The 26,212-nt window shown below is 42.5% G+C and overlaps 1 protein-coding gene across 1 annotated transcript in view; it reads left to right on the top strand.

Moving 5' to 3' along the window:
* Positions 1 to 26,212, top strand: part of PPP2R2D (protein phosphatase 2 regulatory subunit Bdelta) — a 111,381-nt gene that overhangs the window by 77,799 nt on the left and 7,370 nt on the right. Inside the window, exon 9 of the mRNA XM_053692588.1 lies at positions 13,812 to 13,903. Within this exon, the coding sequence (XP_053548563.1) occupies positions 13,812 to 13,903 (92 nt within the window). The remainder of the gene's footprint in view (positions 1 to 13,811; positions 13,904 to 26,212) is intronic.

The following is a 26,212-nucleotide window of genomic DNA, read 5'->3' on the forward strand; positions in this document are numbered from 1 at the left end:
AGCCATTCACGTTCGGTTTTGCCAAAAATTTTATAAAATGTTCACTTATTGAAATACATTAAAACTTCAGCAATAACAACACATTCATAAATCTGGTAAATTACCAACACCTGGTGCATTATTAGGCTGACCATATTGCCGCTTTAAGAAGGGACACATGAAAAATACATATGTTAGGGTTCTTATACAAAACATTTCTTTAAACAGCCCTGACATGTGTTTTTCATAAGTGTTCCTTTATAAAGCGGCAATATGGTCACCCTATGCATTATGCACAATGCTTTCTGAGAGATATTTATATTCTGGATTTATAGATATGTTGCTGAAGAGTGTTACTCAATTTCAATAAATAATTTTGCAAGAGTGAACGTGATTGGCTGCCATTAGCTCCATAGTTTTAGGAGCAAAGCCATTATTTGTCAATCACCTCAGCTGGTGAATATTTGCCTGGATTCCTTCTTTCTCCTGTTAAGTGTAGTCAGTCCACGGGTCATCCATTACTTATGGGATTATATCTCCTCCCTAACAGGAAGTGCAAGAGGATCACCCAAGCAGAGCTGCTATATAGCTCCTCCCCTCTACGTCATACCCAGTCATTCTCTTGCACCTAACTAATAGATAGGACGTGTGAGAGGACTGTGGTTGTTAAACTTAGTTTTTATTTCTTCAATCAAAAGTTTATTTTAAACAGCACCGGAGTGTGTTGTTTTTTTTTTTCTCAGGCAGCATTAGAAGAAGAATCTGAGTTTGTGTATGATCTTAGCGGTCGTAACTAAGATCCATTTGCTGTTCTCGGCCATTCTGAGGAGTGAGGTAACTTCAGAACAGGGGACAGCAGGCAGGGTTCACCTGCAAGGAGGTATGTTGCCGTATATTATTTTCTAAGGAATGGAATTGACTGAGAAAATACTGCTAATACCGATGTAATGTAAGTGCAGCCTTAAATGCAGTAGTAGCGACTGGTATCAGGCTGATATGTATGTATGTTTACATTGAGGTATTTCTGGGGAATGGAACTTCACTAAGAAAATACTGTATACATTTAAGTTATATTTGAGCCTCCACTGCAGTGAAAGCGACTAGCAGCAGGCTTATTAATAACATTTCATAATTTTATTTTTAAAACGTTTACTGGCATGTTAATCGTTTTTTTCTGAGGTACTTGGTGATAAAACTTTATGGGCATGATTTTTACCACATGGCATAAAATCAGTTTACTGGGCTTCCCCACTGTTGTATTATGAGTGGGAGGGGCCTATTTTAGCGCTTTATTGCGCAGTAAAAATTCAGTCGCAGTCTTCCTATTTCTTCCTCCATGATCCAGGACGTCTCTACAGAGCCCAGGGGTCTCCAAAACTAGTTTTGAGGGAGGTAATCACTCACAGCAGACCTGTGAGAGTGTGTTTTGACTGTGATAAAAACGTTTATATTTGTTATCCGTTTTTGGGTACTAAGGGGTTAATCATCCATTTGCTGGTGGGTGCAATTCTTTGATAACTTAATGCATTTACTGTGAAAATTTGGTTGCTATAACTAATTTGGTTCATTGTTATTTCAACTGTGACAGTTTTTTGTGCTTCTTAAAGGCACAGTAACGTTTTTTATATTGCTTGTAAATTTATTTGAAAAGTATTTTCCAAGCTTGCTAGTCTCATTGCTAGTTTGTTTAAACATGTCTGACACAGATGAATCTCTTTGTTCAATATGTTTAAAGGCCAATGTGGAGCCCAATAGAAATTTGTGTACTAATTGCATTGATGCTCCGCGGTCGGAACACGGACAAGGGTTTTACTCAAATCTGTTTGTGGTTCCCAAAAAAGAGGGAACCTTCAGACCAATCTTGGACTTAAAGATCCTAAACAAATTCCTAAGAGTTCCATCGTTCAAAATGGAAACTATTCGGACCATCTTACCTATGATCCAAAAGGGTCAGTACATGACCACAGTGGATTTAAAGGATGCCTACCTTCACATACCGATTCACAAGGATCATTACCGGTATCTAAGGTTTGCCTTCCTAAACAGGCATTACCAGTTTGTAGCTCTTCCCTTCGGGTTAGCTACGGCTCCAAGAATCTTTACAAAGGTTCTGGGCTCTCTTCTGGCGGTACTAAGACCGCGAGGAATAGCGGTAGCTCCGTACCTAGACGACATTCTGATACAAGCGTCAAGTTTCCAAACTGCCAAGTCTCATACAGAGTTAGTTCTGGCATTTCTAAGGTCGCATGGGTGGAAGGTGAACGTAGAAAAGAGTTCTCTATTGCCACTCACAAGAGTTCCCTTCTTGGGGACTCTTATAGATTCTGTAGAAATGAAAATTTACCTGACAGAGGACAGGTTATCAAAACTTCTAAATGCTTGCCGTGTCCTTCATTCCATTCAACACCCGTCAGTGGCTCAATGCATGGAGGTAATCGGCTTAATGGTAGCGGCAATGGACATAGTACCTTTTGCACGCCTGCATCTCAGACCACTGCAATTGTGCATGCTAAGTCAGTGGAATGGGGATTACTCAGATTTGTCCCCTATGCTAAATCTGGATCAAGAGACCAGAGATTCTCTTCTATGGTGGCTTTCTCGGCCACATCTGTCCAGGGGGATGCCCTTCAGCAGGCCAGATTGGACGATTGTAACAACAGACGCCAGCCTGCTAGGTTGGGGCGCTGTCTGGAATTCCCTGAAGGCTCAGGGATCATGGACTCAGGAGGAGAGACTCCTTCCAATAAACATTCTGGAATTAAGCAGTTTTCAATGCCCTTCTGGCTTGGCCTCAGTTAGCAACTCTGAGGTTCATCAGGTTTCAGTCGGACAACATCACGACTGTGGCTTACATCAACCATCAGGGAGGGACAAGGAGTTCCCTAGCGATGATGGAAGTCTCATAGATAATTCGCTGGGCAGAGTCTCACTCTTGCCACCTGTCAGCGATCCACATCCCAGGAGAACTGGGAGGTGGATTTCCTAAGTCGCCAGACTTTTCATCCGGGGGAGTGGGAACTTCATCCGGAGGTGTTTGCCCAACTGCTTCAGCATTGGGGCAAACCAGATCTGGATCTCATGGCGTCTCGCCAGAACGCCAAGCTTCCTTGTTACGGATCCAGGTCCAGGGACCCGGGAGCGGTACTGATAGATGCTCTGACAGCACCTTGGGTTTTCAACATGGCTTATGTGTTTCCACCCTTCCCGATGCTTCCTCGATTGATTGCCAGGATCAAACAGGAGAGAGCATTGATAATTCTTATAGCGCCTGCGTGGCCACGCAGGACCTGGTATGCAGATCTAGTGGACATGTCGTCCTGTCCACCTTGGTCTCTACCTCTGAGACAGGACCTTCTGATTCAGGGTCCTTTCAAACATCCAAATCTAATTTCTCTGAGGCTGACTGCATGGAGATTGAACGCTTGATTCTATCAAAGCGGGGATTCTCGGAGTCAGTGATTGATACCTTAATACAGGCTAGGAAACCTGTTACCAGGAAAATTTACCATAAAATATGGCGTAAATACTTACATTGGTGCGAATCCAAGAGTTACTCATGGAGTAAGGTTAGGATTCCTAGGATATTGTCTTTTCTACAAGAAGGTTTAGAAAAGGGTTTATCTGCTAGTTCGTTAAAGGGACAGATCTCAGCTCTGTCTATCCTTTTACACAAACGTCTGTCAGAAGTTCCAGACGTTCAGGCTTTTTGTCAGGCTTTGGCTAGGATTAAGCCTGTGTTTAAGACTGTTGCTCCGCCGTGGAGCTTAAACTTAGTTCTTAACGTTCTGCAAGGTGTTCCGTTTGAACCCCTTCATTCCATTGATATCAAGCTGTTATCTTGGAAAGTTCTGTTTTTAATGGCTATTTCCTCGGCTCGAAGAGTCTCTGAGTTATCAGCCTTACATTGTGATTCTCCTTATCTGATTTTTCATTCAGACAAGGTAGTTCTGCGTACTAAACCTGGGTTCTTACCTAAGGTAGTCACTAACAGGAATATCAATCAAGAGATTGTTGTTCCATCATTGTGCCCTAACCCTTCTTCAAAGAAGGAACGACTTCTGCACAATCTGGACGTCGTCCGTGCCCTGAAATTTTATTTGCAGGCAACTAAAGATTTTCGCCAAACTTCTTCCCTGTTTGTCGTTTATTCTGGACAGAGGAGAGGTCAAAAAGCTTCGGCTACCTCTCTCTCTTTTTGGCTTCGTAGCATAATACGTTTAGCCTATGAGACTGCTGGACAGCAGCCTCCTGAAAGAATTACAGCTCATTCTACTAGAGCTGTGGCTTCCACTTGGGCCTTTAAGGATGAGGCCTCTGTTGAACAGATTTGTAAGGCTGCAACTTGGTCTTCACTTCACACTTTTTCGAAATTTTACAAATTTGACACTTTTGCTTCTGCGGAGGCTGTTTTTGGGAGAAAGGTTCTTTTTTTTTTTTTTTTTTTTTTCAATTCAAAACAGGTAAACATATGTAAGGTCAACAGTTTACAATCAAGGCAGGATAAATAAATCATGAAAAAGATTGATGTTAGGCTAAACATAGCATAATGTTTGTCATGAGGACAGTCCTTGTTGAAAGATTATACCATAGTCCAATGTCCTTTAATTAATCCATCGTGTGCTGTGACAGAGCTCTTGTGCTTAGGAAGGGTTAGAGATCAGCAGGTGTGGGGGGAGCTCCTGTTTCAAAGATAGGACTAATGGTGTCCTTGCCCAATTGGGATGCTGATATACATTCCTCAAGACATATTGTATTATAAGTGTGAGGCAATGAGAGTAAACTTATCTCAAAAAATTAGCACTTAACATAAATTAAGGAGAGAAAGGAAAGAAGAGTAGAATAAAGAAAAAGATGGGAAATGGAAAGATAGTGGGGAGCTAACATGGTAACCGTGTACACAATCAGTGGTCTCATTTCTCTGCTTCTTCTGGTGTTGTTTACTTGCCCATTTCACTAGTCTGTGGTTAGAATTTCTATGCGTTGAACCATATTTAGATCATTACAAGTTGTATATGATAAGGGCAGAAATGTCTCGTTGATGGCAGGGAGAGGGGGGGGATAGGGTTTTTTTATAGAATTTAAAGGGGAGACCTTTTGTTGATTTGAGTCTATGTATCAGCGAGTGTGAAGGATTCCCATAAGAAGATCATATCTTGGTATAGGGTGATTTGGCCTAGTTTGAGGTAATGCAATCTTTCCAGAAGAAGGTTTTTTTTGAACTGATGTTATCCATTCCTGGATAGCAGGGATTAATGTAGATTTCCATTTTCTAGGGATTAGCTGATTTGCAGTGTTGAGCATTAAGTGGTAAAGGTGTTTTCTTATCTTACAAGTGATGGCGGGGGGTTGGCAGAGTAAAACTAAATCTGGGGTGGGAGATATGTTTGTGCTTAATATTTTATTAATGCGTGTAAAAATTTGTGACCAGAATGGTTTTATAAGATCGCAGTCCCACCAAATGTGGGTAAGGTGTCCCTCTTGTGTGCAGCCTCTCCAACATAGCATTGATGAGTTTTTATATATAGATTTTAACCTTGCTGGAGTTAAGTACCATCTCATCATTATCTTGATGTTGGTCTCTTTAGCTTGGGCTGAATGTGCTGAGTGGGTTAGAGTGTCGAATCTGCGCATCCAGATTTTGGGGGAAGTGTTCGTCTTGAGTTCTAGGTCCCATCTTTTTGTATAAGAGGGGAGAAGTGGAAAGGTCATTTGTAGGATCAGTTTATGTAGTTTGGAGATTGTTCTAGGTGTATTTTCAATTGATTGACATATTTGTTCAAAGAGGGTGAGAGGTCGTGTTAGGTTCTTTATATTCTTGTGTGTGGTTATGTAGTGTCTTGCCTGGTTAAGACAAAACCAAGAGGATAGAAATGGATGATTTAAAGAATCCATTTGGTTTTTGGTTTTGATTTTGTGATTGCTATCTGTCAAGAGGTATATAGGAAGTGATCTGGAAGGTCTTGCGAGTTGGGGGGGTATTTGGTGAAGGCCTGGTGGGAATTCTGGGTTATTTAGAAGTGTGGTGAGAGGAGAATATCGAGAGGAGATTTTGTTCAGTGGTTTGTTGATTTGTCTCCAGTCTGACCATGTTTCATTTGTTATGGATGAGGAGGATATACTGTATTTATTGAAGAAACCCGGGTTCCAACATATCTCATCTAAGTTATGTGACAAGGATAAGGTGTTTTCTAATTGTACCCATTGTTTGGGATTTGGGCCATTGATTTTGCACCAATCTGAGATTCTTTGCAACGAAATGGCAAGTTTATAGGAGCGAAGATGAGGGACCCCCAGTCCCCCATCACTAGGAAGTTTATGAAGCGTGTTTTTAATAATTCTAGGGGGTCTGTGTCTCCAAATATAATCGTTTATAATTTTTTGTAAGATATCCAGGTCTTTCTGGGTGCCTGGGATGGGGATTGTCTGGAGGATATATAATACTTTTGGCAATAGCATCATTTTTGCTGTGTGGATTCTGCCTAGCCATGAAATGTTTTTGGGTAGCCAAGTTGAGGTAAGGTTTTTAAGTTCTGAGATTAAGGTACCATAATTATGTATGCGGAGATCTGCTATGTTGGGGGTAATGCGAATGCCTAAATATTTTAGGAATTTTGTTTGCAATTTGAGGGGGCAAGATAGTTTCAATTCATCTAGAGATTGGTTAGTAAGATTGATAGGGAGATATTCAGATTTTGTCATATTGATCAGGAAATTGGATACAGTCCCATAGTGGTCTAACTCTGAAATAGTTGTTCTAAGGGAGGGGGAGCGGGTTGGTGAGTGTCAGGAGAATGTCATCTGCGAATATGGCTAACTTGTGGGTTTGGTCATCTACCTCTATTCCACGTATCTGGTTATTAAGACGTATTTTAATAGCGAGCGGCTCTAAGGCTAAGATAAATAAGAGTGGGGATAAGGGGCATCCCTGTCTGGATCCATTTCTGATTTCAAAGGGGTCGGATAACGTACCGTTTATTCTGATTTGTGCTGTGGGATTGGTATATAAGGCTAGGATTTTTTGAATAAAAGAGTCTGGGAAGTTATATCGTCTTAGGGTTTCTTGTAGAAAAGTCCAGTCTAGTCTGTCAAATGCCTTTTCGGTGTCAGTCGATAGGAAAACAGTCGGGGATTGGGTTGTCGAGATGTATTCTAGGAGATTGAGAACTTTAACTGTATTATCTTTAGCCTCTCTATGGGGCACAAAACCCACTTGGTCTTGGTGGATTAAGGACGGAAGGATTTTATTAAGACGGGTGGCTAAAATTTTGGCGTAGAGTTTTTTAGATCTATATTAAGTAGGGAGATGGGTCTATAATTGGCTGGGGAGTCAGTAGTTTTACCTGGTTTGGCAATAACAGAGATATTTGCTTGAAGCATGCTATCAGAGAAGGGACGGGAGGCATTTATGTGGTTAAATAGGTTTAAGGGTGGGATTAGTAAATTTGCAAATGTTTTATAATAGAGACCTGTATAGCCGTCTGGGCCTGGGGCTTTATTTTGTTTTAACTGTCGGATTGCGTCATTTACTTCTGAGGTGGATATGGGTTTCTCCAGTAATTCGCTTTGCTCAGTGGTCAATTGTGTGAGTGGAATATTCTTAAGGTATTGAGAGCAAGTTGGCGGTGTTTTTGGGTGTCCCTGTTGGGATATAAGTTATAGAGTTTATGGTAGAATACTTTGAATTCGTTCGCTATAGTGTGTGTATCTTCTATGATTTTACCTTGAGCTGATTTTATAGAGTGTACATAGGTTTTCTGTTGTTGTTTTTTTAGAGCTCTTGCAAGGTATTTCCCTGGCTTATTACCCTCTCTATAAAAATTTTGTTGGAGAAATAGCAATTGCCTTTGTGCTTTGATATGAAGGATGGAATTCAGTTTATCTCTCTTTACTCTGAGTTCCTCAAGAACAGCGTTATCTAGGGGGTTGATTTTGTGGGTGTTAATCTAGGTCAGATATTTCAGAGGTTAAGCTTTCTATTTCTAGTCTACCTTTCTTTTTGATTTGTGCTTTTGCTTTAATAAATTCTCCCCTGATTGTGCATTTGTGGGCTTCCCAAAGGGTTGCCACGTTCACATCTGGAGTGTTGTTATGTGCAAAATAGTCTTTAATATGAGTTGCGAAGAGCTTTGCTTGAATTGGATCTAGTAGTATGGAGTTATCTAATTTCCATTGGAAGGCCCTAAGTGGAGCAGAAGGCCAGTTAATATGACACGAAACTAGGGAGTGGTCGGACCAGGAAGTGTGTTTTATCTGTGAAAGTTTGGAGTGAGATAGGAGTATGTGATCTACTAATATATAATCTAGCCTGGAATAATTGCGTTTGGGGTGGGAAAAAAAGGTGTAGTCACGTTTTTGGGGGTTGAAGTATCTCCATACATCGTGTATGCCTAAGGATTTGAATTTCTGCCAAATCTTGGGTAGGTTAGGGGTTTTGGTTCTGGATTCTGGGTTTGAGCAATCAACCGTAGGGTCTAGAGGGAAATTGAGATCTCCAGCTACTATAAGGGGGCCTTTTAATTCTTTTACAATTAAGTCTGAAATCGAATTTATAAATTGGTCTTGTCTGGAGTTAGGAGCGTAGGCATTCACTAAGGTTACCGGTTTACCAAATAGTAAGCCTTTTAGGCAGATATATCTACCTTCCTTATCTGAAATGCACCGTATCTTAGTGAATGGTAAGGATTTGTGGAGCAAAATACTGACCCCATTGATTTTCTTATTAGGGTTTGTGCTGTGGAAGTGCTGCGGATATTGTGGGGAGAAGTATTTGGGAATATTTTTAGATTTAAAGTGCGTTTCTTGGAGCATCAATATGTTCCCACCTTTTTTCTGGAGATCATTAATGGCCATTCTCCTTTTTTGGGGGCAATTTAGGCCTTTGACATTTTGTGTAAAAATAATTTGTTCATGTGGTGAGTGTCTATTCATTTTGGTTGTGTGAGAAAGTAAAGTTTATTTTGAAGGGTGCCAGCATAACTAATAGGTTGGACGTCGTGTGCACACGGTAAGAGACAGAAGAGGGGAAAGATAGAGGGAGCAGAAAAAGGTAGAGAAAAGGGAGTAAAGAGAGAGAGAAAAAAGAAACAAAATACAGTTTCCATCTTAAGTACATTAAACATTCCTAAATTTAAGGAGATAAACTCCCAACTGTATGAGAACCATTAAACTTTGCTAATAACTAACAGTCAGCATATTATAAGAAATCAAGCATTTCAGTGCAATAAAAGGGAACTAAGAAAAAACATTGTGCAGCAATAAACCAATAATAAAGAAATATGGGCCCCAATCTAAACTGGGGCAGGAAGAATGGTAACAAAAAGTGGGGTTTACCACGAAACGTCAAAGTCAGCTTGTATCACCTCTAGAAGACATCTGGGGTGAAGCGGGCTTCTGTGTTCTCTTTTGACGGACTGGAATCCATTCCTTCCGTTGCGGGAGTGGTGGAGGACCTGTGGTGTTGTGGTCTTTGATATGGGCGGGTAGGCCCTCAGCTAGTTGTGGCGGTTGAATGTCTAGTTCTCTGCAGATAGGTAAGATGTCATCTGTAGTGGAGCATGACAGGCGTCTGCCCTTCCATAGTATTATCAAATGAAAGGGAAAACCCCATCGGTATGGGATGCTTCTCTTCCGTAGGAGTGATGTTAGTGGTTTAAGATCTCTGCGTTTGGAGAGTGTCCTTTGAGATAGATCAGCGAAAACCTGTATCTCTACATTGTCGTACCTGAGGGGTTGTTGTTCTCTTGCAAGTTTCATTAATTCTTCTTTTACCTGGTAATTGGTGATTCTGACTATAACGTCTCTTGGCGGTTGGCCTATTTGTGGTTTGGGGCGCAGAGCTCTGTGGGCCCTGTCAATTTCTATTTTTGTCTGTGTTTCTTCTTTTTTCAGGGTACTGAAAAAGTTTTGAAGGTATTGCTCTAGATCAGGTGTTGCAACAGCTTCAGGAATTCCTCTTAGTCTGATGTTATGGCACCTGCTGCGGTTTTCTGCGTCGTCCAGTTTATCTTCCAGCTCTGAAATGTTTGCACCCTGACGTTGAATAGTGTGATGGAGCTCTGTGATAGCTTCTGCTTGGGCATCTTGTGTGTTTTCAAGTGATTCTACCCTGTGTCCTATTTCAGAGATGTCTTTCTTGAGGTCAGAGATCTCATCTTTAATGCATTGCTTGACTTGAGTTATTAGTGATGAAAAGTCTTTTTTTGAGGGGATTGAGTGAAATAGAGCTGTGGGTATGGTAATGCTTTCTGCAGGTTGATCACTTTCAGATTCTGATGAGCTTTGGCCTGAGACAAGATCAGGGGGGTCAGCTTCTTCTGAAGCATTGGCTTTATTTTCCAAGGTCTTAAAGAATGTATTTACAGTGTGAGACGTGGCTTTCAGCTGCTTGCTGTTTTTACTTGGTTTACTGCCTTTCTTTGGCGACATTTTAGCGTAGATAGAGAGGTTTGCAAGACCAGTTAGGAGCTGCAAAGAAATGAGAGGTGACTCTAGGATCTGTATTGACAGTTATGTCCCTTTTAGTAGGAGAAAGTAGGTTGCAGCGTGATCCCTCAAATAAGGTAAAGGATTGTGCCCCCAGGTCTTTTTCACTATTAAATTTTTGATGAGGAGAAGCTTATGTTGGCAATAAGCTATGTGTAGTGTTGCCCCTCTGCGGTTTATTCAAAGTTCTATTTTATGTAGGCATGTAGGGGTTAATGCTTGAGCCTTTTGTGTTACATTATGTGCCGGTGCTGCGATATGAACATATATGTTCTTAGTGCAAATATATCCCCACAGTAAAGCTGCCGGACATAGGTCTAGCTGAGAGATGTGTCTCGCTCTGCTGCTTCAGCTATTAGTGCCGGACTTCTCCTTTTGTTGTGCGAGGTACGCATAATACTTTATTTTAGGCTGCGGCCTACCGCGTGACTCACCTCCGCATCGGGAAGCCGTGACTTGTTGCCCAGTGCTTTGTTGCTGCTCCGGTTTGCCTCTACCTAAGATGCTCAGTTGATATGGGCTAACCGTGAGAGCCGATGTGCTGGTGTCTCACTTAGAAGCGTTGGCGGGTGTGTGAAGGCCGCAGTCGTGCGCTCACTTTTAGGAGGTGCTCCGGTGATTAAAATTGCAGATAGATGGTCCCAGAGTGGCTAGCCACAGAGTGAATGTGTTTGCCGAGAATTGTGGCTGTTAGTTTGAGTGAGGCATGAGCCTGAACCGTTCTCATACAGATAGGGCTGAGGAGCTCTAAGAGAAAGCAGCCATCTCCTAGGCTGGCTAGCTCCGCCCTCCCTGGGAGAAAGGTTCTACAGGCAGTGGTTCCTTCCGTGTAAAGATCCTGCCTGTCCCTCCCGTCATCCGTGTACTTTTAGCTTTGGTATTGGTATCCCATAAGTAATGGATGACCCGTGGACTGACTACACTTAACAGGAGAAAACATAATTTATGCTTACCTGATAAATTCCTTTCTCCTGTAGTGTAGTCAGTCCACGGCCCGCCCTGTTTTTACGGCAGGTCTAAATTTTAAATTAAACTCCAGTCACCACTGCACCCTATAGTTTCTCCTTTCTCGTTTGGTTTCGGTCGAATGACTGGGTATGACGTAGAGGGGAGGAGCTATATAGCAGCTCTGCTTGGGTGATCCTCTTGCACTTCCTGTTAGGGAGGAGATATAATCCCATAAGTAATGGATGACCCGTGGACTGACTACACTACAGGAGAAAGGAATTTATCAGGTAAGCATAAATTATGTTTTACTTTTCCGTCCTGTGATGGTGGTTTACTGAGAAAGAAAGTGCCTGTAAGCAGTGCAAATTTCAAAGTGGTAAAAAGGGGGGGTGTTTCTGTTCCTTCTCAGAGCAGGGTCTCATTAGGTAAGTAGCTAGGTTATGAGCCTAATATAGAACCTTCTGTATTTCCTTTTTGCTTTTGTCTTCCCCTTTTATGACCATAAAGGGACATTTCTGTTAAAATTCACATGCACATACATGAATTGCATCTTTTAAAAAGAAACATATTTACAATATACAAAAATATCACGTGACTGAAGTGTTCAGAAAGTTAATCCCCTGGGTACTTTAGACGTATATGTAAGAGACCCAATCTGGGGGGAATATAGTCCCAATGCAATTCATATCTAGAGGAACCAAGCAGTTAAAACAGTTCCACTGTAAGCAATAGTGACCTAAAAGTCTCAGGAAAGTTCCCAAAGTGTCAGTACATTCCGCTTCAGCCTAGGTGTCACGGGTGGGAAATATAAACAATGCAAGTCACTGTAGTAAAAGGTCGTCCATCTCTTACCCTCCACTGGTCTGGTGGGGTGCCTGGGCACACTGCTGTACTTCACCTCGGATTGGCGATGAGACCCTTCCGGGGGGGTGCGGCTTGTGTGTCCTTCTCGGCGTGCAGAGAGATCCGGGTATTGTGAAGACGTTCTTCGTGGTACGTCACCCGTGACGTGGCTAGGCACTCTGTAGACGGTGTAGTGTAGAGAAGGGGCGGGGAGCAAGCCCAAGAGCCAGAGCGGAACAGCAAGGTGAGCAGCGTATCAGAAAGCGGTAAACCCAACCGCTATTGAACACAATCGGCAAGAAATAGATGCGCTGACTCAAAGGTAAATGTTGCTGGGTTGAGCCAGCAACATTTACCTTTGAGTCAGCGCATCAATTTCTTGCTGATTGTATTTACAATATACACGTATTGGCAAAAATGCTTCTAGTCAACTGTTTTAGTGTTAGTATTTTTTTCTGCATGTGAAGCAAAGCTAGATATTCTCAGTGCACCATTTTAAATATTGCAGCTGCTCAGAGTGCCAGTGGGGCTTTTATCATGTCGGCAATTAATAAATTGACTCATTACCAGATGGTACAAGCACCTTGGGCTCTTTGAGCAAGTATTGTTTAAAATGCTGGTTCACAGCGCATACTTAATGGGACACTGAACCCAAATTTTTTCTTACATGATTTTGATCAGCATGCTATTTTAAGCAACTTTCTAATTTGCTCCTATTATGAATTTTTCTTTGTTCTCTTGCTATCTTTATTTGAAAAAAGACATCTAAGCTAAGGAGCCAGCCCGTTTTTGGTTCAGTAAGCTGGACAGCACTTGTTTATTGGTGGATTAATTTATCCACCAATCGTCAAGAACAACCCAGGTTGTTCACCAAAAAAGGGCCGGCATCTAAACTTAGATTTTTGCTTTTCAAATAAAGATTCTAAGAGAATGAAGAAAATTAAAATTGCATGCTCTATCTGAATCACGAAAGAAAAAAAATATTTTCTGAAATTGCTATATCTTTTATAAGAAGCATTTTTGCTAATACATGTAAACTACAAAAATGCTTCTATTTAAAACTCAAATGCGTCCACAATTTTGGCTGGATGTCCCTTTTTAAGTCAATATCACGGTTCAGATAGAGCATGCCATTTTAAGATGCTTTTCAATTTACTTATTTCTTTTTTAAGACACGATGAGTCCACGGATCATCTTAATTACTAATGGGATATTCACCTCCTGGTCAGCAGGAGAAGAATATCCCATTAGCAATATGATCCGTGGACTCGTGTCAATAAAGAAATAAATTTATCAGGTAAGCATAAATTTTCTTTTAATCAAATGCAGTTTGTTTTCTTGGTATCCTTTAAGGAGCAGCAGTGCACTACTGGGAGCTTGCTGATTGGTTTCTGTGCTCTTATGACTCTTGTCATTTGCTCACCAAATGTGTATCTCACATTATTGCAATGCAACACTTTATTAACGGTAATATTGTTATATTATAAAATTTTGTAGCTCATTAAAACATTTTCTTTTTGCCCTTTTTATGTTTTCAAATAGTTTTTTATTTACTATAGGTTCACGAATATCTGAGAAGTAAACTTTGTTCCCTGTATGAAAACGATTGCATCTTTGACAAGTTTGAGTGCTGTTGGAATGGATCAGACAGGTAAGGTTGATACTTGTCGCCTGTTCTTAAAAAGCATCCAAGGTGTTTTATTTGGGGTTTATATTAAAGGGAAATAAAACTCCAATTGTAATTCCTTTATAAATGTACTTTATATGTTAATATAAATGAAACATTGCATTATACATGCTTGATATATTTTGATTGCTTTTACGATTGTATGTACAGTTAGCCACACCTGAACACAATTCGGTAGTTTTTTCAGGCAGAATTAGATTACAAAATTTGATTTTCAACCTAGAGCAATTACAGCAAAAGAATATTGTATATTGCAATATTACATTTTCATGAATTAAAACATTTATAGGGAATTTAAGATTGTCCCTTTCAGCTTTGGCACGTTCTGCTTTTAAAGCTCTAGATATTTACTTATACTGATTCATTATGCAAAATTCTGACTGAATGATTTAATGCTTTTTACATTGCCGATCAAAACTCCCTTAGAATAGTAGTAAAAAACATAGTTTATGGTTACCAGATAAATTCTTTTCCTTCCTGGTTGGGAGAGTCCACAACTTCATTCCTTACTGTTGGGAAATACAACACCTGGCCACCAGGAGGAGGCAAAAACACACCAGCCAAAGGCTTAAATATCCGTCCCACTTCCCCTATCCCCCAGTCATTCTGCCGAGGGAACAAGGAAAAGTAGGAGAAACATCAGGGTATAAAAGGTGCCAGAAGAAATAATATAAAAGGAGCCACCTATCAAAAAAATAAATTACCGGCGGGGTCGTGGACTCTCCCTGCCAGGAAGGAAAGGAATTTATCTGGTAAACATAAACTGTTTCTTTTACAAGATACGATGAGTTCACGGATTTCATCTTTACTTGTGGGATATCGCCTCCTGGTTAGCAGGAGGAGGCAAAGAGCACCACAGCAGAGCTGTATATATAGCTCCTCCCTTCCCTCACACCCCAGTCATTCTCTTTGCCTGTGTTAGTGATAGGAAGAGGTAAAGTGAGGTGTTAGTTTAGATTCTTCAATCAAGAGTTTATTATTTTTAAAATGGTACCAAAGTGTGCTATTTTTCTATAGGGTGTAGCCGTATTCCTTGTCAGCCTCTAGAGTAGAGCTACAGGTGGCTTTAAAGCAATGGGAACTGGTGCGGTTTTACCCTCACTGTGCCTCCCATTATAGTGCTGCCCTTTGTATACTGATGGTCTTAGCAATATTAACTAAGGCCCTTTTGTGTCCACAGAGCTGGTGGAGGGAGAAGACCTCTTGATCCTGTGGAACTTCTCATGCTGTTGATCAGCACTGAGGTAAGTGCAGTCTTTTATTTTCTGGGACACTGGCTAACTCAGAAGGGACTGTGTACTTATGAGTTGTTGGAACAAGAGCCTTAGCAACAAGTTAAAAGGGCTGTTCTGTAACTATGTGTGAGTTGTCCAGGGGTCAACCGGCACAAGGGGGGTTACATTAGAGGTTAATGTTTATTATGGCCTATTGTGATCCTACGAATGGGGCTTGTATGCATCACTAGAATGCTTCTCAAACAAAAAAGCTGTGGTGCCTGTGTGTTGGACACTGGGCGTGCTTACCGGAGTCTTGCAGGACTCCGGTTTACGGCTGCAATTTGATTTTGACACTGAATATGGAAGTTCTTTGCCACGCGGAGTTACGGCCGATGCGATGCCCACGATGGACGGGACTTGCTTTGGCGCGCTGTTTAGCCGCGCAGACTGTCATTACATCCGGCTGCTGGATCAGACTAAACACACGCCCCGACCACATGGTTATTAGTGAACACGAGCAGTCTTAGGCTTTTTGTCACATTCCTCCGGTTCCTTTGTCAAGTGTGGTCGGAAGACCGCGGGGGCAGGTAGGCACCTCAGCAGAGCTGTTGAGGCGAGGTTCTGAAATAAAATCTTTAGAGTGCTTAGATTGTTAACCTTTTCAGGCTCTGACATTAATACATGTTTAGCTTTTAAAGGCACAGTAGCTGCCCAGGTTTAAAATGTTCTGTGCTTGTTAACCCTTTCAGGCTCTGATATTAATACATGTTTAGCTTTTAAAGGCACAGTAGCTGCCCAGGTTTAAAATGATCTGTGCTGCTGTTTCTATGCTAATTTAGCTATAATTTAGTACTATATTTTTCAGACCAAATTGCTTCTTGCTTTCTATTATGATGGATGCAGATGATATCCAAACTGTAGCGTGTTCAATGTGTTTGGATGCCACTGTGGAACTCCCTGCTCCTTTTTGTCCCTCATGTATTGAGAGGGCCTTGCATTTTAGAGACAAAATAGTTTTTGACAAATCTTTCACTAAGTTGAATGCTTCTCAAGAGTCTACAGATGAGATGCAGAGCATGCCACAGCTTTCTCCCCAAGCGTCACAGCCCTTAACACCCGCTCAAGCGGGACCTTGTATTTCACCAGTCTCTGCAGCTTTTACATTAAAAGACATGGCTGCAGTGATGTCCTCTACACTTTCTGATGCGTTGGCTAATTTGCCCATATCGCACGGCTAGCGTTCAAGACAGGACAACTATGAAGTAAATTCTTATACCACACTACGAATACAGTGGCACCACACTGGCAATCTTTTCTATGTTAGGGTTAGCTGACACGTTATATATATCGTGTCGTCAGTGATAATTTTAGCAGAAAAGTGGTGCTGTGCAGTATTGAATAAATTGAACAAAAGAGAGGAAAGAACCTCCCAAAAGGCTGCACCTATAGCACTCTATGCCTGGACAAATTGGTAGAGAAGTTGGGAAAGTTAAAACATAACTTTTAATACTATAATTTAAAATAAAGGATCATTAAAAACAAACCAAGGAGCTGAAGGCCACTTTCCCTCTAAAGTGTTAATATTCAGCCTTTGATGTGTGAATAATGACGCGTTTCGCCCGTATAGGGCTTTTTCAAAGGCTTCAAAGTCAGAGTCTGGGGTCTCTGCTGGCGGTTCTCAGACCGCAGGGCATTGCAGTGGCGCATTATCTGGACGATATTCTGATCCAGGCGTCTTATCAGCTAACAAAGTCTCATACTGGCATTGTTCTGTCCTTCTTATGGACTAACGGGTGGAAAGTGAATCTGGAAAAGTTAGCTAGGTCCACAGACAAAGGTTCCTTTCTTGGGAACTCTAATCGACTCTCTATCCATGAAGATCTTTTTGACTGAAGTCTTTTTGACGAAAGTCGAAGTTAAAGATTCTGAATACATGCCGAACCCTTCAGTCCAATCCTCAGCCATCAGTGGCTCAGTGCATAGAGGCAATTGGGTTGATGGTAGCGGCAATGGACATCATTCCATTTGCTCGTTTTCATCTCAGACCTCTGCAGCTGAGCATGCTCATACAGTGGAATGGAGATTATACAAATTTGTCTCCTCAAATAGATCTAGATCAGGAGACAAGGGACTCTCTTCTATGGTGGTTGTCACTGGATCATCTGTCCCAGGGGACATGCTTCCGCAGACCCTCATGGGTGATAGTGACAACGGACGCCAGTCTGATAGGCTCAGGGTGTATGGAGTCTCTAATTCCCATCAATATCCTAGAGTTGAGAGCAATATTCAATGCGCTTCAGGTTTGGCTTCGGCCAAATTCATCAGATTCCAGTCGGACAACATTACGACTAGCCTACATCAATCATCAGGGTGGAACAAGGAGTTCCTTAGCGATGACAGAAGTAGCCAAGATAATTCAGTGGACGGAGGCTCACTCTTGTTATGTCGGCAATCCACATCCCAGGTGTGGAAAACTGGGAAGCAGATTTTCTGAGCAGACAGACTTTTCATCCGGGGGAATGGGAACTCCATCCGGAGATATTTGCCAACCTGATTCTCAGATGGGGCAGGCCGGAGTTGGATCTTATGGCGTCTTGTCAGAATGCCAAGCTTCCGAGATACGGGTCCAGGGATCCCCAGGCCGAGGTGATAGATGCCTTGGCAGTTCCTTGGTCGTTCGACCTAGCTTATGTGTTCTCTCCATTTGCGTGTTCTCTCCATTTGCTCTCCTTCCCCGGGTGATTGCTCGAGTCAAACAGGAGAGGGCTTCGGTGATCCTCATCGCTCCTGCGTGGCCTCGCAGGACTTGGTATGCTGATCTGGTGGAAATGTCATCTCAGCCACCATGGAAGCTTCCATTGAGGAAAGACCTTCTCTTTCAGGGACCCTTCCATCATTCGAATCTAGTTTCTCTGCAGCTAACTGCTTGGAGATTGAACGCTTGATTTTATCTAAGTGAGGGTTCTCTGATTCGGTCATTGATACCTTGATTCAGGCACCTAAGCCTGTTACTAGAAAGATTTACCATAAGATATGGCGTAAATATCTTTATTGGTGCGAATCCAAGGGCTACTCATGGAGTAGGGTTAGGATTCCCAGGATTTTCTTTTCTCCAAGAAGGATTGGAGAAAGGGTTGTCAGCCAGTTCCTTAAAAGGACAGATTTCTGCTTTGTCTATTTTGCTACACAAGCGTCTGGCAGATGTTCAATCTTTTTGTCAGGCTCTGACTAGAATCAGGCCTGTGTTTAGACCAATTGCTCCTCCTTGGAGTTTGAATTTCGTTCTTAATATTCTTCAAGGGGTTCCGTTTGAACCTATGCATTCCATAGATATTAAGTTATCTTGGAAAGTTTTATTTTTGGTCGCTATTTCTTCTGCTTGCAGAGTTTCTGTGCTTTCGGCATTACAATGTGATTCTCCTTATCTTATTTCCCATGCCGATAAGGTGGTGTTACGTACCAAACCTGGTTTCCTTCCTAAGGTTGTTTCTAATAAAAATATTAATCATGAAATTGTTGTTCCTTCCTTGTGTCCTAATCCTTCTAAGAAGGAGCGACTGTTACATAATTTGGACGTGGTCCGTGCTTTGAAGTTTTACTTACAGGCAACTAAGGATTTTCGTCAATCGTCTTCCCTGTTTATTGTGTTTTATGGGAAGCGTAGGGGTCAGAAAGCTACGGCTACCTCTTTCATTTTGGCTGAAGAGTATCATACGTTTTGCATATGAGACTGCTGGACAGCAGCCTCCTGCACAAATTACGGCTCATTCCACTAGAGCTGTGGCTTCCTCATGGGCATTCAAAAATGATGCTTCTGTTGAACAGATTTGCAAGGCTGCAACTTGGTCGTCTCTTCACACTTTTTCCAAATTTTACAAATCTGATACTTTTTGCCTCGTCTGAGGCTGTTTTTGGGAGAAAAGTTCTTCAAGCAGTGGTGCCTTCCGTTTAGGTTCCCTGTCTTGTCCCTCCCTTTTCATCCGTGTACTATAGCTTTGGTATTGTATCCCACAAGTAAGGATGAAATCCGTGGACTCATCGTATCTTGTAAAAGGAAACTTATTCTTACCTGATACATTTGTTTCTTTTACGATACGATGAGTCCATCCGCCCTGTTTTTCTAAGACAGGTCTTTCATTTTGTTAGAGAAGGAGAGAGAGAGAGAGAGAGAGACTCACACACACACCCAGCTCTGCTGTGGTGCTCTTTGCCTCCTCCTGCTGACCAGGAGGCGATATCCCACAAGTAAGGATGAAATATGTGGACTCATCATATTGTAAAAGAAACAAATTTATCGGGTAAGAATAAATTTCCTTTTCTTCTATAAAGGTACGACGAGTCCACGGATTCATCCTTTACTTGTGAGAGATTATCCTTCCTAACAGGAAGTGGCAAAGAGCACCACAGCAGAGCTGTCTATATAGCTCCTCCCTTAGCTCCACTCCCCAGTCATTCTCTTTGCCTACTCTAAGTACTAGGAAGGGTAAAGTGAAAGAGGCAATAAACTATATGACCACCGTGGACTTAAAGGATGCGTATCTACACATTCCTATCCACAAAGATCATCACCAGTTCCTTAGGTTCGCCTTTCTGGACAAGCATTACCAGTTTGTGGCTCTTCCCTTCGGGTTGGCCACGGCTCCCAGAATTTTCACAAAGGTCCTAGGGTCCCTTCTGGCAGTTCTAAGGCCGCGGGGCATAGCTGTGGCGCCTTATCTGGACGATATCTTAATCCAGGCGTCAACTTACCAACTAGCCAAGTCTCACACGGACATTGTGTTGGCTTTTCTAAGATCTCACGGGTGAAAGGTGAATGTAAAAAAGAGTTCACTTATCCCTCTCACAAGACTTCCATTCCTGGGAACTCAGAAAAATTTTCATGTCCACTGAATCTATCAGACGGAGGTCAGGAAATCAAAGATTTTATCCATCTGCCGAGCTCTTCATTCCATTCCTCTGCGTCAGTGGCTCAGTGTATGGAGGTAATCGGTTTAATGGTAGCGGCAATGGATATAGTTCAGTTTGCTCGCTTGCAGACCACTGCAACTTTGCATGCTCAAACAGTGGAACAGGGATTATGCAGATTTATCTCCTCAGATAAATCTTGATCAAGAGACCTGAAACTCTTCTTTGGTGGTTGTCACAGGATCATCTGTCCAAGGGAATGTGTTTCCGCAAGCCAGCGTGGGTCATAGTGACGACGGACGCCAGCCTATTGGACTTCCCTGAAAGCACAGGGTTTGTGGACTCAGGAGGAGGCTCTCCTCCCGATAAATATTCTAGAACTGAGCGATATTCAACGCGCTTCAGGCGTGGCCTCATCTAGCGTCGGCCAGATTCATAAGATTTCAGTCGGACAATGTCACCACTGTAGCATATATAGATCATCAGGGGGGAACAAAGAGTTCTCTAGCGATGATAGAGGTTACCAAAATAATTCGATGGGCAGAGACTCACTCTTGCCATCTATCAGCAATCTATATCCCAGGAGTGGAGAACTGGGAAGCGGATTTTCTAAGTCGCCATACTTTTCATCCGGGCGAGTGGGAACTCCATCCGGAGGTGTTTGCAAAATTGATTCAGCAATGGGGCACACCAGAATTGGATCTGATGGTGTCTCATCAGAATGCCAAACTTCCTCGTTACGGGTCCAGGTTAAGGGATCCTCAGGCAGTACTGCTAGATGCTCTGGCAGTACCCTGGTCGTTCAACCTGGCTTATGTGTTTCCAACATTTCCTCTCCTTCCTCGTTTGATTGCCAGAATCAAACAGGAGAGAGCTTCGGTGATTTTGATAGCACCTGCGTGGCCACGCAGGACTTGGTATGCAGACCTGGTGGACATGTCATCTCTTCCACCATGGACTCTGCCACTGAGACAGGACCTTCTGATTCAAGGTTCGTTCCAGCATCCAAATCTAGTTTCTCTGCGACTGACTGCTTGGAGATTGAACGCTTGATCTTATCCAAGCGGGGGTTCTCTGAGTTGGTCATAGATACCTTGATTCAGGCTCGAAAGCCTGTCACCAGGAAATTTATCATAAGATATGGTGTATATATATCTTTATTGGTTCAAATCCAAAGGCTACTCATGGAGTAAGATCAGCATTCCTAGGATTTTGTCCTTTCTCCAAGGATTGGAGAAGGGGCTATCAGATAGTTCCTTAAAGGGACAGATATCCGCTTTATCAGTTCTACTGCATAAACGTCTGGCAGATGTTCCAGACGTTCAGTCGTTCTGTCAGGCTTTAGTTAGAATCAAGCCTGTGTTTAAACCTGTTGCTCCGCCATGGAGTTTGAATTTAGTTCTTAAAGTTCTTCAAGGGGTTCCGTTTGAACCTATGCATTCCATAGATATTAAGCTTCTATCTTGGAAAGTTCTATTTTTAGTTGCTATCTCTTCGGCTCGAAGAGTTTCTGAACTATCTGCATTGCAATGCGACTCGCCTTATCTTGTTTTCTATGCTGATAAGGTGGTTCTGCGTACCAGACCTGGATTCCTTCCTAAGGTTGTTACTAATAAGAATATTAATCAGGAAATTGTTGTTCCTTCTCTGTGTCCTAATCCTTCCTCTAAGAAGGAGCGTCTATTGCACAACTTGGACGTGGTTCGTGCTTTAAAGTTTTACTTGCAAGCGACCAAAGATTTCCGTCAAACATCTTCTTTGTTGTCTATTCTGGAAAACGTAGAGGTCAAAAAGCTACGGCTACCTCTCTTGCCTTTTGGCTAAAAAGCATCATCAAGCCTCCTGAAAGAATTACAGCTCACTCTACTAGAGTGGTGGCTTCCACATGGGCTTTTAAAAATGATGCTTCTGTTGAACAGATTTGTAAGGCTGCAACTTGGTCTTCGCTTCATACCTTTTCCAAATTTTCCAAATTTGATACCTTTGCTTCTTCGGAGGCTGTTTTTGGGAGAAAAGTTCTTCAAGCTGTGGTGCCTTCTGTTAAACCATCTGTCTTGTCCCTCCCGTTCATCCGTGTCCTGTAGCTTTGGTATTGTATCCCACAAGTAAAGGATGAACCCGTGGACTCGTCTTACCTTTATAGAAGAAAAGTAAATTTATGCTTACCTGATAAATTGATTTCTTCTACGGTAAGACGAGTCCACGGCCCGCCCTGCCAGATTATATATTTTTTTATTTAAACTGTCACCTCTGCACCTTGTAGTTTCTCCTTTTTCTTCCTCTACCTTCAGTCGAATGACTGGGGGGTGGAGCTATATAGACAGCTCTGCTGTGGTGCTCTTTGCCACTTCCTGTTAGGAAGGATAATATCCCACAAGTAAAGGATGAATCCGTGGACTCGTCTTACCACAGAAGAAATCAATTTTTCATTTAAGCATAAATTTACTTTTTCCTTCCATGAGGCAGGGAGAGTTCACAACTTCATTCCTTGTTGTTGGGGAAAACTATACCCAAGCTCCAGAGGACACTTAATGAATAATGGGAGGGAACAGAAAAAAGAAGCAGACCCTATTCTGAGGGCACCAAAGCCTGCAAAACTTTTCTCCCGAAAGCTGCTTCAGCCGAAGCAAACACATCAAACTTTTAAAATTTAGATAAAGTATGTTATCACAATCCATTGAGGCTTCATCTTAAAAGCCCAAGAAGAAGCCACCTTCTGTAGTGGAATGAGCCGTTATCCTCTCAGGAGCTGTCGTCCCGCTGTCTCATAATATAAGCGGATAACACTCCTCAACCAGACAGATAGAGAAGTCGTAGTAGCCTTCTGCCCCTAACACTTCCCTGCATAGATGACAGACAAAGAGGAAGATTGTCTGAATTCCTTAGCCTAATGATAGAACTTCAAGCCACATCTAGATTGTGAAGCAAACGTTGCTTCGCTGAAGGTGGTTTAGGACACAAGGAAGGGACAGCATTTCTTGATGTTACGATTTGACACCACCTTAGGAAGGAACCCTAGTTTAGTGCGTAAAAACCGCCTTATCAGAATGAAAAAACAGAAGCACGAAGGAGCAATCGGAATCACAGATGCTCGCTCCTGCTTGATGCGAGCCACAACATGAGGGAGAAGTGGTAATGGAGGGAAAAGATATGAGACTGAACCTCCATGGTACTGATAGGGCATCTATCAATTCTGCCATGAGATCTATCTCCGGCATCCCCTACTTGCTGCATATCTCTGCAAACACCTTGGGGTGAAGAGACCCTTCCTCTGGGTGAAAGGATTGCCTGCTGAGGAAGTCTGCTTCCCAGTTGTCCACACCTGGAATGTGGATCGCTGACAGCGTATATTTGTGAGTCTCCACCCACTCTAGTATCTGAGATACCTCTCTCATAGACAAGGAACTTCTCGTTCCCCCTTGATGGTTTATATAGGCAACCAAAGTTATATTGTCTGATTGGTATCTGATAAACTGGGACAAACCCTGAAGGGGCCAAGCTTTCAAGGCATTGAAGATTGCCCGGTGTTCAAAAATATTGATTGGAAGAGGACTCCTGAGTCCACAGACCTTGTGCCTTCTTGGCACCCAAAATGGCTCTCTGTAGTCACAATATCCCAGGATGGTCTCAAAAAGCATGTGCCTTGGGACAGACTATCTGGACAGAGCCATCAGGAGAGTGACTCTCTCAACAGGCTGTCCAGCACAAGCTGTTTAGACAGATCAGAATGGTCGCCCTTCCATTGTCTCAGCATGCATAGTTGTAAGGGTCTGAGATGGAATCTGACAAAAAGAATGTCAATGCAGGACACCGTGAGTCAGATTATCTCCATACACTGAGCCACTGAGGGTCTCGAGGAGGCTTGGAGGGCAAGACATGCAGAAGTTAGCTTGCAACATCTCTGATCTGTGAGGAATATTCTCATGGTTATGGAGTCTATTATAGTTCCCAGAAAATTCACCCTTGTACTTGGAGTAAGAACTCTTTTCCAAGTTTATCTTCCATCCATGTGATCGAAGAAGACTGAGAAGGCACTCCGAATGTTCTTCCGCTAGAAGAAAAGATGGTGCCTGTACCAAGATATTGTCCAGGTAAGGCGCTACTGCAATACCTTGTGTTCTGGCAACGACTCGAAGAGCCCCAAGAACCTTTGTAAATATACTTGGAGCAGTAGCTAGGCCAAATGGAAGAGCTATGAACTGGAAGTGCTGATCCAGAAAAGCAAACCTCAGGAACTGAAAATATTCCATGTACATCTGGACCTGAAGGTATGCATCCTTCAGGTCTATTGTGGTCATAAACTGACCGTATTGTTTCCATCTTGAAAGAGGGAACACTCAGAAACTTGTTTAAGCACTTTAGGTCCAGAATTGGACGGAAAGTTCCCAACTTCTTTGGAACCACAAAAGGTTTTGAATAAAACCCCAAACCTCTTTCTGCTGTAGGTACTGGGACAATTTACTCTTAGAGAGGAGAGATCCCGTACGCAACCTAAGAAGCATCCCTATTTGCTGTTTTTGTCGAAAGACTAGAGAGTAGGAATCTGCCCCTGGGCGGATTAGACTTGAATCCTATCCTGTATGCTTGAGATACAGCCTCCAGGACCCAAGGATCCTGTACATCCTGGAACTAAGCGTCTGAGAAAAGAGACAGTCTGCCCCCTACTCGATCCTGGATCGGGGGCCGCCCCTTCATGCCGATTTGTTCTCGGCGGGCTTCTTATTCTGTTTGGACTTATTCCAGGAGTGAACAGGCTTCCAAGTACTCTTGGGCTGCTCGGACTTGGAAGAGGACTGCTGCTGTTGCGACTTGTCAGCACGAAAGGAACGAAAATTAGACCATTGCCGTTCCTTAGGCCTATTCTTATCTTGCGGTAAGAAGGCACCTTTCCCTCCGGTAACCGTAGAGATAATGGAGTCCAGCTCTGGACCGACTAAAATCTTCCCCTTGAAGGGAAGAGAAAGGAGTCTGGATTTAGAAGTCATATCCGCAGTTCAAGACTTCAACCAGAGAGCCCTTTGCTTTTATGTGAATGGAGTTAGCAATTGGAGTTGGCAATTCTCAGTGCCTTAATTCTCTCCTGAATATCCTTGAGGGGAGTTTCCACCTCAATGAACTCTGACATAGTCGCACCAGTAGGTAGCTGCTACAGCTGCCACCAGTTGAAATAAAAAACCCTGTATGTTGAAACCTCTTCCTCAGAAAAGTTTCTTTTTTTTTTTTATCCATAGGCTCTTTAAAAGAACTATCCTCCAGAGGGATAGTAGTAGTATGCTTAGCCAGCGTGGAGATAGCGCCATCCACCTTCGGGATGGAGCCCAACAAATCTAATTGAGAGTCAGGGACCTGGGAATAATTTTTTAAAAGTAGGTGAGGGGGCAAAAGAAGCTCCTACTCTTTCCCATTTGTTACTAATAATGTTCACCATCATAACTGGCACAGGAAAAGTCAGAGGGACCTTCCTGTCTTTGTAAACCCTGTCTATTTTAGGGATCTTAGGCTCCTCAGGGAGTGTAGCCTCTGGAACCTCGAGAGTAGACAACTTCCTTTAATAAAAAACGCAGATGCTCAATTTTAAAACAAAAGGATTGTTCCGCTGAAGGAGATTTAGTAACTGAACTCTCCGACTCAAAGTTCACCCTCGGATAGCTGGGATATAGTAGCTAAATCCGACAAATATTTAGATGACTCTAGGTCAGGAGAACTATGTTTAACCTTTCTCTTGCGTTTGTTAGAGCGAGGTAAGGCACTTGGGGCCGCAGACACTGCCGATTGTAACTGTGCGGTAAAGTCCGCTGGGAAAAAACCTCCAGATGGAGGATTAGTTGAGCCGCAGGGAACTGCATGTGGAGCGGGTAATGTAGAGGGTAGTAATTTCTCGGGACCCAGATTCATGAGAAGTAGACGGCTCAGAAGGGCTAATGGCGCTCTGAGTATTAGCAGGCTTGTCTCCCTTCTTAGACTTTCAAACAGTGTTTAGGCAAATAAAAAAAAAATTGAGCAGGTGGGCAAACCATAGCCTTCTCACAATATAAACCGGAATTATTAATCAGTACAGAAGGAGTGGAACTTTCTCATGTAGTATCAGAGTATAGCTTTGTATATACCCACAGAATGACAATCAAAAAGTAACTCTTATTTAAAAAAACGG

The sequence above is a fragment of the Bombina bombina genome, chromosome 9 (genome assembly GCF_027579735.1).
Source record: "Bombina bombina isolate aBomBom1 chromosome 9, aBomBom1.pri, whole genome shotgun sequence".
NCBI lineage: Eukaryota > Metazoa > Chordata > Amphibia > Anura > Bombinatoridae > Bombina > Bombina bombina.